Source organism: Lampetra planeri, chromosome 34 (genome assembly GCF_965212315.1).
Source record: "Lampetra planeri chromosome 34, kcLamPlan1.2.h2, whole genome shotgun sequence".
NCBI classification, from domain to species: Eukaryota; Metazoa; Chordata; class Hyperoartia; order Petromyzontiformes; family Petromyzontidae; genus Lampetra; species Lampetra planeri.
The window spans coordinates 6,838,651-6,852,909 of record NC_136140.1 but is presented as its reverse complement, the minus strand read 5'-3'; the positions used below and the strand labels follow the sequence as shown (position 1 = coordinate 6,852,909).

At 43.5% G+C, this 14,259-nt stretch overlaps 1 protein-coding gene across 10 annotated transcripts in view; it reads left to right on the top strand.

The window, feature by feature from the left end:
* The window catches only part of LOC144730080 (ERC protein 2-like), a 180,191-nt gene that overhangs the window by 45,744 nt on the left and 120,188 nt on the right, over positions 1 to 14,259 (top strand). For all 10 annotated transcript variants that reach the window (XM_078610611.1, XM_078610610.1, XM_078610609.1 and 7 more), the window contains one exon: positions 547 to 714. In XM_078610611.1, the coding sequence (XP_078466737.1) occupies positions 547 to 714 (168 nt within the window). The remainder of the gene's footprint in view (positions 1 to 546; positions 715 to 14,259) is intronic.

Sequence of the window (14,259 nt, the reverse complement as noted above, 5' to 3'; positions counted from 1 at the left end):
AACCAACTGCATTGCGGTGTCAAAGCAATGAGCCGGCACCGCTGAGATCCATCCTGGGCTATAATCCTCGCAGCGGCCTACGATTAAACATTCAGCAAGTTTACGGTCCCAGCTAGAGATCACCAATCGCCATACGAAGAAATGTTTTTTTTCTCTTCACTTGAAGCTGTTCTAGCTCTGCGAATTAAAATGTTCAGTTTATCTGCCATGTGGTGAACACTAATTGTAGGAAATACAAAATCTCTGCCTTTAGTGTGGACGAAGAAGCCCATTTAAGGGACTTCATAAGTAGTTCTTTGATGCCATCTTCCACGGCTCTTTTGTGACTTGGCTAGCTGCGAGTGTTCTCAACTTTTTAAAAATCATCAACTAAAGTCATGACGCCATGAGATCAAAAGAGAAACGTGTAAACTTTCATGCCTCGGACCAGATCAACCACACCAGTCGACATGTCCACATGTGCGGATATGTCGACTGGTGTGTGGACATGTACGTAACGTGTACAGTTAACAATCCGCATTTTAATGGTTCCACTGCTGCGTGCAGGTTGATGCCTTGAGGATGCGCCTGGAGGAGAAGGAGTCTCTGCTCAACAAGAAGGGCAAGCAGCTGCAGGAGCTGACAGAGGAGAAGGGGACGCTGGCCGGAGAAATCCGCGACCTCAAAGACATGCTCGATGTCAAGGAACGCAAGATCAACGTTCTGCAGAAGAAGGTTCGTGCCTCGCGCGTCCCTGCATTTATCTGAACATGGAGCGGCTCCTCGCTCCACGGAACGTCCTCAATTTTGCTGTCAGTTTTTACCGAGTGATGCCTAGATGTTAACTGTCTCGCCTGATATACAGGCGGTTGTGGGTTCGATCCCGACCCTGACGCCCGTATATTTGGAGTTTTAATGTTCTCCTTGTGGTTGTCTGCATTTTTCTCCGGGCCCTCCGGTTTTTCCCTCCACATTTAGAAATCTGCATTTTGAGTATTTGGATGCTTATACATTTCCACGTAATAAGCCACTTCGTTGAGCTATCATTTGTCGCCGGGTCACTTGTAAAAAAGAGCTGTATAGCTCAGTGGGCCTTGCCTGGTAGAATAAAAACTTTAGTTAGATTAGAATGCCGCATGCTGGTCTCAGCCACAGCTCATTATGACAGTCGCCTATATCACTCCACTGTAAAACTAGGCCAATGTTGGCAGATGTCGAAAGCGAAGCAATTTTGAGCCTGGTGATCATAGTACCTGGATTGCAAAAGATAGAAAACATTTCTCTGCAATCAACCCTCAAGTATGAGGGTGATACGAGCTCTATAGATAGGTAATACCTGGATAGGGGACTGCTTATGGAACACCAGGTATAGTAGTTTTGAGCTGAAAGTCAGCCAGGAGATACCAGTGCAGCCAATGTATTTTGCAATTTGTCTCTGTGAAAATGTGAGCGTGTACACCCCTTGTCTACTTGGGTTTTCTCTGGTTGTTCTGGTTTATTTCGACATGCCAAAAACTCAACAACTGAATTAACCAAAAATGGCAATGCAGGATTCTTCTTGAAAGAAAATATCGACACAAAGTGAGAATTTCTTTGGTTAATAATCGGTATTATTGTGTTTCCTCCCGTTTTTGTGCATGTCACATTCCTGCAACTTAAGGCATGACTTGGCTTCTGTCATCCTCTTTAAGTCATGGCATGATGACCCTAGGTTCAGGTGTCTTCAGAAAATACTTTGTATTTGCTCACTCTGGTTTATAATGTAAGTGTTTAAGTGTGGGGTTGTGCAATCTAAATACAGTGCCGAATAGCACATAGACTCCGTGAAAATATAACATAAACGTTTGACGTGTCCTGTGTTAGTGGCACACAGTCATACGTTTTCCTCCTCGTTAAATACTCGCTATGAGATTTAACCGATAATGCCGGAAAATAAATTGTCACTTATGTCTTTCTAATTTTCTACAAAACTGAGAAACAAAGTTTATATGCAATGTCAAACAAAAGCAAAGGGTTAAGCGCAAATGGCTTTGAATCTTCAACGTTTTACGAAAATGCATTCGTTCACTTTGGGAACTGCCGACATCATTAAAAACTAAGGAGATCTTTGCAAGGCTATTGAAAAGTTTTCAAGAAAACTATCTTATCATCGCATCTGAGTAATGTATTTCTGAATTTGTTATAACCTACATTACACAAAGAGGCTTCGCAGGCTCTCTGTTTTCAGGTTGTCCCGCTTATTGTTCCACGTGTTGTCCGCTGTTTCACTTCCACCTGCTGGGAGATTCTAAAAACAAAAAAAAATTACCCCATATGAATCTTCAATTCGTGAAGAAGCTATGCGTGTTCGTGAATATAATCAATTCCTGAATAATCTGCCGCACTCAGCGCAACCCGAAATCACGTTAGAGAGCTGTACAACACAACGCAGTAATAACAAAAAGACTTCCTGTGTGCGTGTATTTATTTTAACGTTCTCATATTTTCTTTTCTTGGTCTTCGTGTTAAGAGAATCGCTGGTCGGTGAGTTGGCATTCACAAGCTATGTCGCTGTCTGAAACGGAGGTTTTTTTTTAAGTAAAGGCCTCAGTGCAAACATTTCATACTGAATGAAAGCATTTGAAGACCTTAATAATACATCGAATGCGTTAAAGTTAAACCCACGGTCGCTTCGAGTCTGCCACTGCTGTCTAATGAAAAAAACCTACTTTTATGCGTGAAAGTAAACAACGTGGTATTGTTTGTGTCAAGTGTGTGACTGTCGCTGCACAAATTCTTCTCTGAAACATTGTTTTAGGTTGCCAAAACAAGCCGGCAAATGATGTCTCTTTGGCATTGTGTACTCAAGAACGGTGTTCCCATCATTACATTTTTTGTAATGTAATAAGGCGGTCATTAGTGAAACACTTAAAATAAAATATTGAAGTTCAACAAAAGTTGACCATTTCAAACTTCAGATATTATTCAGCAAATAAAATATTATTCGTTCATGAGTTCCCAATTACTGTGAGTGTATGAAGAACATAACTGCAGTTCATGGGCCAGAGCAGACATTGGTGCCACCTCAGTGTAGTAAAGCTTTAGTGGTGCCATTTTATTCACATGGCTAATGAGAGTGAATTATTTTGAATGTATTTCACATAATTCACCACTATCGACACTCGGCAGATGCGCCATCTCACGCAAAAATATCAAATAACAAATACCCCCTGCTGTGAATGCGGCTGCACGTTGCAATCAATGGATCGCACCATTAATCAATGCCCTGTGAGATCTTTCAAAGGAGGAATAGCTGAAATATACTCGGTTAGCAAAAACACCATCAACCGGTCTTTCATGGCTCTTCAGGTACGGCCACTAGGTGCCTCTGTGGCTCTATGAATGGGAAACCTACAAACTAGCGCGCTCAATAGCATTGGCCTGGTGGGTGGAAGGCAGAGCTGCAAGTGACTCTGCCCAACAATGCAGTAAATTGAAATTGGCTTTTAATTGCCTGGCTGAGGGATGCCCAGGTTAACAAGCAACTGGGTAGCAAGCGATTAATTTGTCATAATTTTCGGCTGTCACTCGCCGAGAAAATGCTTGGTCTTTGCGTCGGAGGGGGCACATTAATGGAGCTTTCTCGGGGCGGTTATTAGCACAGTTCTGTTGTAATGGAAACAACAATTCGCTTTGGTTAAGTAGCTGCACTACCAGGACTGTGATGAATGTGTGTGCAAGGACTACACGTTCAGATGTTTTTTGGCTGGTTATTTTTTGATTCGTCATTGATCTTACTTCCAGCGGTGGATGTTTACTTGCTCCTTTTTCATAAAGTGGTGGTCACGGAAAGGATGAAATACTGCATTTGCGGGGGGGTAGTTCAGCTTAGCTATAAAGCACTTCCTATAAATTCATTTCTTAATTGGACACGTCGGTTTAGACAGTGCCTGTTTAGCGGAATGTGTAGGCGTTGCGCCTTTGCCAACCCATGTGCGCGACTGGGGAAAAAGAAAGAACGACATCGCAACACAATTTCGCGTATTTTTCCAGAAAGCTTCCCGTAGCGGGCGCACGTGTTTAGCCGTTTGACGCAGATGAATGGCAGCGCGCACACAATTTGACGTGCATACCTTTATAAGTTATCAAGCGCCGTTGCTATTGATTTAAAACCTTGAAATATTTACAGCTGCGCTCGTTTGTGAGCAGAGTGTGCAGCAGTAGCGTATTTTTACGTCACTCGTGCACACGGGAAATGCGAGTCTGCTCCCCTACGTGCGAGCTAGCGCGTGCGTGTGTGCATACGCACGGTCGGCTTGAAGGCTCAAGCTTGTGCTTGGCCCCTGTCTCTCAGCGTGCATTCGTGCCTTGGCAGCGAATCCGGCTCGGCATGGTCGGGGGTGGGGGGTTGGAACCGCAGAGTTTTGGACGGTGGCTCATCCCTCCTTGGAATGCGGCATTAAATTACCACGCCTGATTGTTGAGTGTCACGCGCGCTAATGCCAGCCACAGTCCATCGCAGCTCCCACCGGGCACATCACAGGCAGACCGAGCAAATACAATGCGATGGGTCTTCGCGTCTGTGTCACGCCTATTATTTCTTATACAGCTGAGGGTGCCACAGTGTGAGTTTGGCAACAGTGCGTTTTGTGCAGACTCTTAATGAATAAGCACTATGCAGCCACAGTATAATGTAATTGTAAGTGAATTTTAGACTCCTTCAGCCCTCCTATTTCCCCCCCCCCCCTCCACAAATCAAAACACTGTTTATTTATGTTCTGGTAAAACTAAACCGATTCAACATAAGGCCAGGTGTAATTATATATACATTTCTATGAATATGGTGACTTTTGCTTTGGGAATACAAATTTGGCAAAAGTGACGTTGCTTTTGGTCTTTATAGTTTGGAGAACGTTTTCTCACAATGGAGGTCGTTCAATATTGTGACACAAATTACTCCAAATCCTTGGGCAGTAATTGATAGCATTCAGCTGAAAAGGCAATTTGATTCAAAAGCAAATATACAGTATACCATGTGTAAAAATGTATTTTGGGAAATATGTATGCAAAAGATTTGCAGAATATTTTGCGTATTACAATAAGCAGCTGTTCCTATTTTACAGCATTGGTGTCACACTCCCTACGTTTTGCATGCCATGGATCAAATCAAATTGTCATCACGTTGACTTGACATCGGCTTAAACAACATCTCAATAGCATTTGAAACTTGGGCACATTTATAATTGGAAAAATGCATCCGATTAGAGATAAGAGTTGAAATCGGTGGGCATCTAATGATGTCAGTTGCACGATTGGCAACAACATCCAGGCATTATAGGGTTTCACATCATTCACCACATACCATTATCAGCCACTGCATGCTCCGGAGGTGGCATGAAAGCATTTTTTTTAACCGTTGCCGAAGTTGGCGAAATCTTGCAAAAAAGGGTTAGAAGCACTGCTTAGGGATTCCTTTACATTAATATGCAAGGGAATTGTTTTTGGTGGTGGAAAATAATATTAAATCTCTTTACTGATCTACAAGAATGATACATTTAAGCCAAGCTGGCAGAAATGTCTTATTTAAAGCCTGCTCATTTGTTTTCATCTTAGTGTTGGGTTTTACTGCATTGAAAGTATTCCACAATGGTATGACTGGTTTCAGAAGCAAACCAAAATAAATAAAAAATTGTATTTCTCAGAGTAATTTTAGCATATTAATTACGTGTCCTGATTTGCGGGTCGTAAGTACGTTCATAAATTAATATAATTTACATAAAACTGCCAGGAAAGTATATTTCTGCACATTATTTTGTTATCCATCTACCTTCCTGCTCTGCCAAATCCAATTGATATATTTTTTTTTAAATCCATTAATTAAAACAAACTTTTTTTTAATTGAGATGGTTATACTGTGGTCCATGCAGCTGCCTTTGAGCTGCCCCCCCCCCTCCTGCTGCAGTTGGCTAATGATGTGGCTTTTTACTGCACATTTAAAGCCATTCACCCGAGCCGTGTGAATGAAGTGTTGTTGGCACAGCGGGTGAAGGGCCACATTGTGGGAGAGGCTGCCTCGCAATGCAGTCCAGCTCAGCTCAGCTCGGGCCTTGCAGTCCCCACCCAACCTCAGGCCCGCACCATGAAAGCGCAGAAAAATTCATTCCAATTGAGTTTCACTGCTTTTGACGCCATCCCGATTTTTATAGGCGCTCTTGATTACCGCGTGGTTTATGGTTGTCAGCACAAGTTCCAAGTCTGCCTTTTTTGTTCAAAATTCTTTATTATTTTTTTTCAACTCTGCAGAACGTGAAGGCTATTCTACGCTATTATATGCATTCAATCGCAACAGTACAAGGTGTTTGTCATTTAGTTTCAGTGTTCCACCCCAATTTGTATCCTGACTGTGCCATCGGTAGCTTATCATGAGAAGAAACAAATCCATTGAAAACTGTCACGCAGCAGTGCATTGCCCAAAGTTGGAGAACATCCACGTCCGTGCAAAGATATATCTCAGAACTACTTCTGAAATCCCTTCAAACGATCTCTTTATCCACACCAGGGTGCGCACTTGGCCGTCCTGCCACAGAGCAATTATTCAACACAAGACAATGAAGTTTATAATTTTAATTGTCAAGAGTTGAAATTCAGTGAAAATCAGTGGCAAAATGAAATTTAATGGGATGTTTTTTTTGGTGCACTCACTGGTGACTGACACCATCAACTCACTCCAGTTAAGAACCCAGTTTACTCACGGCCGTGTGGCTGGCACCCATATTTGATCCCAGCCTCTGAGCAGTGCTGACCCAGCGCCGTGACTTGTTAGCCACCCGCCCACCTCCACAGGCTCCCATGTGAGCCAAGCCTCGGCAGGACAGACTCGCAGCCTTTGGCAGAACCTCTCGTCCTCTAGTTCCTGCCGACGACAGCGTTGCCACTCTCTCCGGAGGCTCGCCGCCTCAGGCAGGGCCAGGGTTAACTCCGGCGGTCCCCGCTGTGAGCCCCACGCAGCGCAATCAGAAATGGTTCAGTGGTTTTACACGCGGGGGGCGGGAGGGGAGCCCATCACAACAGACGGGCCGTGGTGACATGCTAGAGCGATTTCTGACAGCTCCTCCACCCCAAGCCCTGGCACGACTCCTTCCCCTTGCACCCGATGCTGCCTCCGCGACATGACTGGGGCACACGTGGGCTTGTTTGGTGCGAGCGTGTACATGCGCACATTGTATTTGATCACACTGTCTCTCTCCCACCGTTAACCATTTGCACGGAGTGTGCAGTCTGAATAAGTACCGTTGTGTGTGGGGAGCGGTAGTGTAGCGGTTAGCGTGCTGCACTACGCATACGGTGACCAGAGTTCGATTCCTGTTCAGCCAAAATCTGTGACAATTATCTGAACCGGTCCTGGGCCTCTCTTAGGTCGACTCGGCCTCAAATGAGTACCTGGTGCAGTGTCTAAAAACACATCGAAACTGGGGAGACAAAGGCCGTCGGGCGTGGTGTTGGCCACCCACCCCCACCATGTGCCGTGCCGGCCTTCATAGGTTTTCGCTAACAGCACTTGCCCTAACAGTCTGTTAAGACTATACGGGGGATCTTTGTTTTTTGATAGACAGCGTAGCGTGAAAATTCGGCACGCCATTATGAATGGTGCAGAAATGAATAGATAAATTGCATCCCTTGCAATTTTATTTTCAACTTTGTGGAGAAAAATTTAATTTCGTCCGTATTAATATCCACAGTTTGCTGTTGTTTTTTTGTTTCAACGTCGAAGAAAAAAATTGGCAATTTTGGCTTTTGTCTGGTTATGGCCTTAAAGAATCAGAGTAATTTTGGACTCAGTCACTCTCAGGCTACTATTGTGTATACATAAGTATTATATGCTTTTTGCTTGCTTCTTATTGCGTGATTCTAGCCTATGAAAATGAACACTTAACAAAAGGCACACCTTTATTTTACAGTGAAAAGAAATCAAGAAATGCCTTCTTCACAAACACAATGGTCCATAATAAAGCCTACGTGTTAAACTGAAACTTCATGGTATATTCCAATGCCTCATTTAGTGTGCGGTTAATGGTGGATCCTAGACCAAACCAAATGTTAAGATAGTCTGTCTGAATTGAGAGCACTTGCGCAAGGTACCCACATACCATGGTGTTTAACGATGTCACTATTTAAATCAAAAGGCTAGTCCTCCTTCGTCTGTATCATTGGTGGCCGTCTGTGCTACAGTTTAGCATGTTCACAATACAGCAGTGCATCAGAACGTGCCCCAGAATGCCAAGCTGTCAGAGACGACACACTCTTGTCTGAGTGGGTGATCTCTCCGTGCCGCCCTCATTCAAACGCTCGTTTTATTAAAGTCACCGTCTAAGGAATCTACATAACGAGACGGTATTCCGCCCCCCCCCCATCTCTGCCAAAATCGTTAAGTAAGCATTTAATATTTCACCGAGGATAAAATCGTTACTGTTATTAATATTACTTTGCTTGGCAGGCGGAAAAGTGGAGGTCAGCGGCAAAATAAAAGTAGTCGTATGCGAGTCTATAAGTACTTCCTTATGAACGGTGGCTTTGTGCGTGTTTGGACATGCGAGGCAAATATTGTATATTTCGTAGATCGCACCTAAAATGCGGTTTACTTTCACCGAGTTTTTTCTTTAAAAAATGCCATCCCTTATGCCGTGGCTCGTGTTGCTCGAGCCAGGGAGATGCTTTTCATTGTTTATTGTGTGACTGATAACTGTAATTATAATAGCGCTCGTTGCCAGCAGAGCACTGTGCCAAAATGATAGGAGGGTTTCAGCCCCTATGAAACGCTGGCCCAAACAGGGGGCCTGGATGTGCACAAGAACAGAACCTTTGTTTAAAATACGCGATCTGATAATGGTGAAAAAAGGTTTTTCTTGGCAGCATGCAGGCATTTAGGCTTTTATTACAGTTAAAAATCCTTAAAGCATTAGAAATGGGCATGCTGGGAGATTGTCTCACAGTGATATCATTTGTATGACTTTTTATATAATTACCATAGAGAGCATTAAAGTATCTCATGGACACAGATAATTCAACCTTGCTTCAACACGAGCCTGCATTCAGCAGCAGGGTAAAATATTTTTATGTTTTGCATAGGATCAGTGATATAGGTTTGATTCCTGTACATTGTGAGTGTAATGTTTAGTTATTTTTTTTAACCTTCGAAATTGGATTCCATCCTAAAAATGTGCACCAAGCGCAGCGTGTCAGCATCACCACTGGGGAGACAAAGGTGGCGAGGCGTGGTGTGTCATCCACCACCCTCGTGTGTGTGTGTGTGCGCCATACCGCCACTTCGTAGGTGCTCGTGAAGAGGACGTATACCGGCAGGCTGCGGAACCAAACAAGAGGGTCTTTGTGTACGAGTTCATGTGTGCTCGTGTGTGCGTGTGTCAAGTTGGTGGCACTGTGGTTAGTGCATTTCGCTTCGAACCTGGTAACCGGAGTTCGATTCCCACTCGTGGCCAAAAAGAGTGATGATTATCTGAACCGGTTCTGGGCCTTCCCCAGGTTGAGTCGGCCTCATGTGAATACCTGGTGCAATGTGTAAACATCGCCACTGGGGAGACAAAGGTGGCCGGACGTGATGCTGGCCACCCAACTCCCTTGTGTGCAGTGCCGGCCTTCATAAGTGCTCTCAAAAACAGCACTTGCTCCTACAGTCTGTTCAGTCTCTACGGGGGATCTTTGTCTTTGTGTGTGTAGTTGGTGGCATCGCGGTTTGTGCACTGCACTAACACCCGCACCACCTAAGTTTGATTTCCAGCCATGAATAGCATCAGTGGCGAGCTGAATCTTACCCTATTGTGGGTCTCTTAAAGTTGCTCTAAAGTTCTGCTTGTTTGGAAAATGTCGTGTTTTTGTATTGCCGTTGGTTCGTCTGAATACTGTTTGCTTTGTGTTTATTGTTTCCTCAAGTTAAATATGTTATTTTGCTTAAAATCTTGAAAGTTTTATTTTTGACATTTTACATTTAACTTTCATTATTGTGCAGTTGCTTTTTTCTATTGCATGTTTGCGTTTATTAACCCAGGTCTTGAGTAAAACGACTCGTAGTCTCAGCGATCTCTCACCTGATTGAAATAATGGTAATGCATGAATGAATGAATGAAATGTACTTTAATCTACCTTGTAATCTTGTGCAACTGCGGGATACTGAGCTGTTTCACTGGGCTTGATGGAAATGTGCGTTGTAGCATCATTGCCTAAAGCCTGCCACGCTTGTTTGTTGCTCTAGGACGTGTTGGTTTTGCTTGGCTCGCCAGCAGTTCATGCCGTGCCCACCACAGCGCTTCCATAAATGGTCAACTTGAGGCCTAGTCGCGATGTCATTGCGACACCACAAAATTAGTCGTGTGCGCTAGAGCCTGCGTTTACCCATCTTCCGAGGCACGGCTCGGCATCGAGGGGAAGGTTTAGGTGTGTTGGAAGCATGAAAGTTGTCCAGTTATTTTACGAATCACCAGAATTTATCGTTTAATGCGATAGATGCGTTTCCGTCAAGCGAAAACGCGTTCGGCGAAAACGGTTTCCCCATTACAAGTAACGTTAAAGGTGGGGGTTGCAGGATATGCGATGTACGCACATGCAGTAAGATGGCCGGACAAAGAACCGAGTGCGGTGTGAGGGTACGTCGCCGCTTACCCAGAATTCCCGTACTGCTGAGACGCGCAGCTCAAGAAAGTAGTTCACCTTTGACCGCTCGGAAACTGCGTGATAACGGGCAGCATTTCGCATTGTGCAAAATGTGATCCCTAAAATAGAAGAACTGTGTTATAGCGAAAACTCGTGTGAAAATGCGTTAAGCGTGGACTTGGAGTGCAATATTGTGTTGAAGTTTGTGGGGTGCCATTGGCCGCTCAGAGGCTTATCTGCCTTTAGTCATCATCACATTACCCACTGCTAGGTTGTGGATGCCATTGGCCTCTTTAAGGATCATCTGCCTGAAGCTATCGTGAATACTACACCAGGTGTTCCACACCCCTAAACCATAGCCCCTTTGTCCACCTACTCATATTGCCCATCTCCCACGACGATGACATGGGGTTGGAATTTGGAAGATGAAGCTTGTCATTGAAGTGTTGTATACATTATATTGGTTGTCAATCTAATTTCTGGAAAAAGGTCTCGCCACATGTTGCAAGTCGTGTGGGTTATTTGATCATACTGGTCAGTGTGTGGGTTCGTCAAGGTAGGCAGCATAGACACGGGGCCATAGAAGTAATGTCCAACAATGGATTTCGCCTCGCTGCCCTCTGCTGCCCACAGCCTAGTTCCGCAGCAGCCTATGAGATAATCTGTTACACGTAGTGGTTGCCCATTCAATCTTAGTCAAGGCTTAAAAACCTGCTTAACTTCCAAGATCTGAGAATATTGTCTGCATTCTAGTGAATTGGCCAAAGGCGGTTATGTCTGTTCTTCACTGGGTAATGATAAATGACGATGATGAAGAACTTTCAACAATTTGAAGCGTTTGTTGCATATTCTCTTACGGGAATATATTACCAGTAGTTGGCATTGTTCTTTGTGGCTGTTGCCATGGAAGTTGGCTGCGTTTCGTGTCATGGAAACGTGAAAGTGCAAAGCGTTACGCGGCAGAGAAGACCATTCAGCCCGTCGTGCTCACTCCACCGTGGATGAAAAACGGAGCCCTTGGGGGCCTACAGACCTGCTGCCAGCCTCGCTAAAAATAATATCTAAATAGGCGCGATACCAATGTGAAACCCATTCGCATTTCACACGCAGAGCCGCATCGAAACGATTTGTTAAAGTGGTCTCTTATTGCCACCAAAAAAAACCTAACTTTACCTCCACAATAGTTGTGCGGTATTGCAATATTTCTAAAGCCCTTGTTTCTACAGAACTTATTTTATCCACTGCCATATTACCTGCAAATCATTTTCCTTGAACTGTAAGGTCTTTGAAACTCATTATTATTTTCTGCCCTATTTTTACCTTATTCCTGCAATTATTTGCAGATTTTCTTGTCCTGCTCAGTGAGATTGGCTTCGTATCATTCACATTTTTTCGCAAGTAAGAGGAATTAATCGGCAGATTCGTCCTATTATCCACAATGATCCAATATTTTTTCCTGTGATAGCAGGATCTGTGATTTCCGTCCCTCACACTGCCATTTAAACAAGGCATTCTCCTTATTTTACAAAGTTAATTTGCCTTATCGATTACATTTAAAATTACCTTTTCATACATGTGCTTTAATTATTCGCATTTACTCTACTTCCCTGCCTGCTAAGTCTTGACGTTGTTGCTTCACCAAACAATGAGAAAACAATTTCCTTGAAATCATCCTAATGCACATCCCCACAATGTTGACATGCACCCACATTCAGGAACATTTATAAACATCAAATTGTTATTTCCGGACAATTGTTTTACAATTTCAAACAACTCGTGTGCCTTTTCTTTGATAAATTCCTTTCCTGTGTTTCAGTGCATTATTATTTTGCTAGTTCCGCCCAAACAAAATCTGGAACCTATTCCAGCGATGCCGTTGCCCCCCTCTGCAAGTTAATCATTGTCCTCTCTTGAACGCAGTGGCAAGAAATGTACCCCATGTTATGCTTTAAGACTGACCAGGGCCATATAAAGTGTCATTACCACCTGCCTGGCCACGGTCCTCAATCATCATAGAGACGCATCCATGGATTGTGCAAGGGTGTACGTTCGGACATTTTGAGTGACTCGTGAATTATTACGCTTGATGTCCTGTTCTTCTTCATCTGTAATATTCAGTCTTCCCCTCTAAGTTGTCCCTATCAAAATAGATCATTTTTCACCATTTGTCAATGCAAATCCCCACCAGCAACTCAAACACATTTTTCACAAAGTTCCAACGTTAAAAATCAATGGTATTTAATTTACAATGCAGCCACGGGTTCGTAGCATGTATTTTCTCATCGTGGGATGCTGCGGCAAGGTAATGTTTCGAACACTGGACTTGCAATCCAGTGATTCGATGGTCAAATCTCCTGGCTTGGCAGTCAAGAAACAATGGGCACATGTCTTGAACATGTACCCCCGCTCCTCTGTCCCACACAGCAGCAGTAGAAATGGGCACAGCATGGTCGATCGGGGCTCTCTAGTTCTCCCTTGAGTTAAGGCCCTTCTGCCAGCAGTGGCATGACCCAGCAATTGCAGGGCTGCACCTTTTATCTCTGTATTTCATCACGAGTCTAGAACTCATTTTAAAGCCTCAGAATTCGTTCTCCAAAACCACATTTTTTTAAAATTTTATTTGATGTTGGTGCTCTCCTAAAAAATAGTGTTTCCATAATCATGGGCCACTTTAGTAACTGTAAAATCTAGACTGTTGAAACAAATACACGTGTATTATGCCTCGCGAGCAGCTGCAGCCACCCCCATCTGACCCGCCCCTTTTTTTGTTTCAAAAACCCGTAGCCTGCAGCCACCGAAATTTTATTGCCGGCCTTGCTGGAATAACACTGCACGTGTTATTATATGCAGATTAGCGGGAGTTCGGTGTAGTGCACATGAAGTCATTAAAGGTGGCAACCTATGGGTAAACGTTTGTTCCCCAGTGTAGGCTCGGGTATACGGGTCACTGTACCAAAGATTAATGTGCTGTTACTTGGCTCTATGTTACATTTTTCATTTGCAGGGGGAAAAAACAAAGGCAGTGTGTTGCCTTTGATGTCTGTCACGTGTTAAATGTGTTCTTTTATGTTGAGTATTAATGATTCTTACATGACAGTTGTGAGCCTTTACAGTAGGGTCTGAGCAGACCTTGTATCTGCTATTAATTCGGACTGAGAGGGTTTCAGATTTTTTTTTCCTCTGATTGAAACAGCATGGGTTTTTTGCGTTCCAACAGATATATATTTATCAATTGTTAAAACATAGCATATGGTAAAACAAATGTCTTGCGGTGCGCTGGGCAGTGTCTGAAATGTTAAGAGACAATACATTTATTTTTGCAGTCATACATAATGCAGCATTTAAGTAAGAATAACAAACAACTAAATGTATTTTTCATTTAAATCTTATTTTTATTTTTGTGTTTATTCGGCATCTGCACATGATTAATTATGGTTTTTACAAAGAACTAACCCAAACAATTTACAGCAAACATTACAAGCGCTTAGCCCTATTGCAGTACATTAGAGATGCTTACTTTGGCCCATCAACGCAGTCATTACGCTGCTGTAGACATTGCGCTAAATGTGTACACAAGGACCCCCAGGAGCCAAGTGCTGCCACGACCTATTCCGTGCCACATCCTTGTTGTAAGAG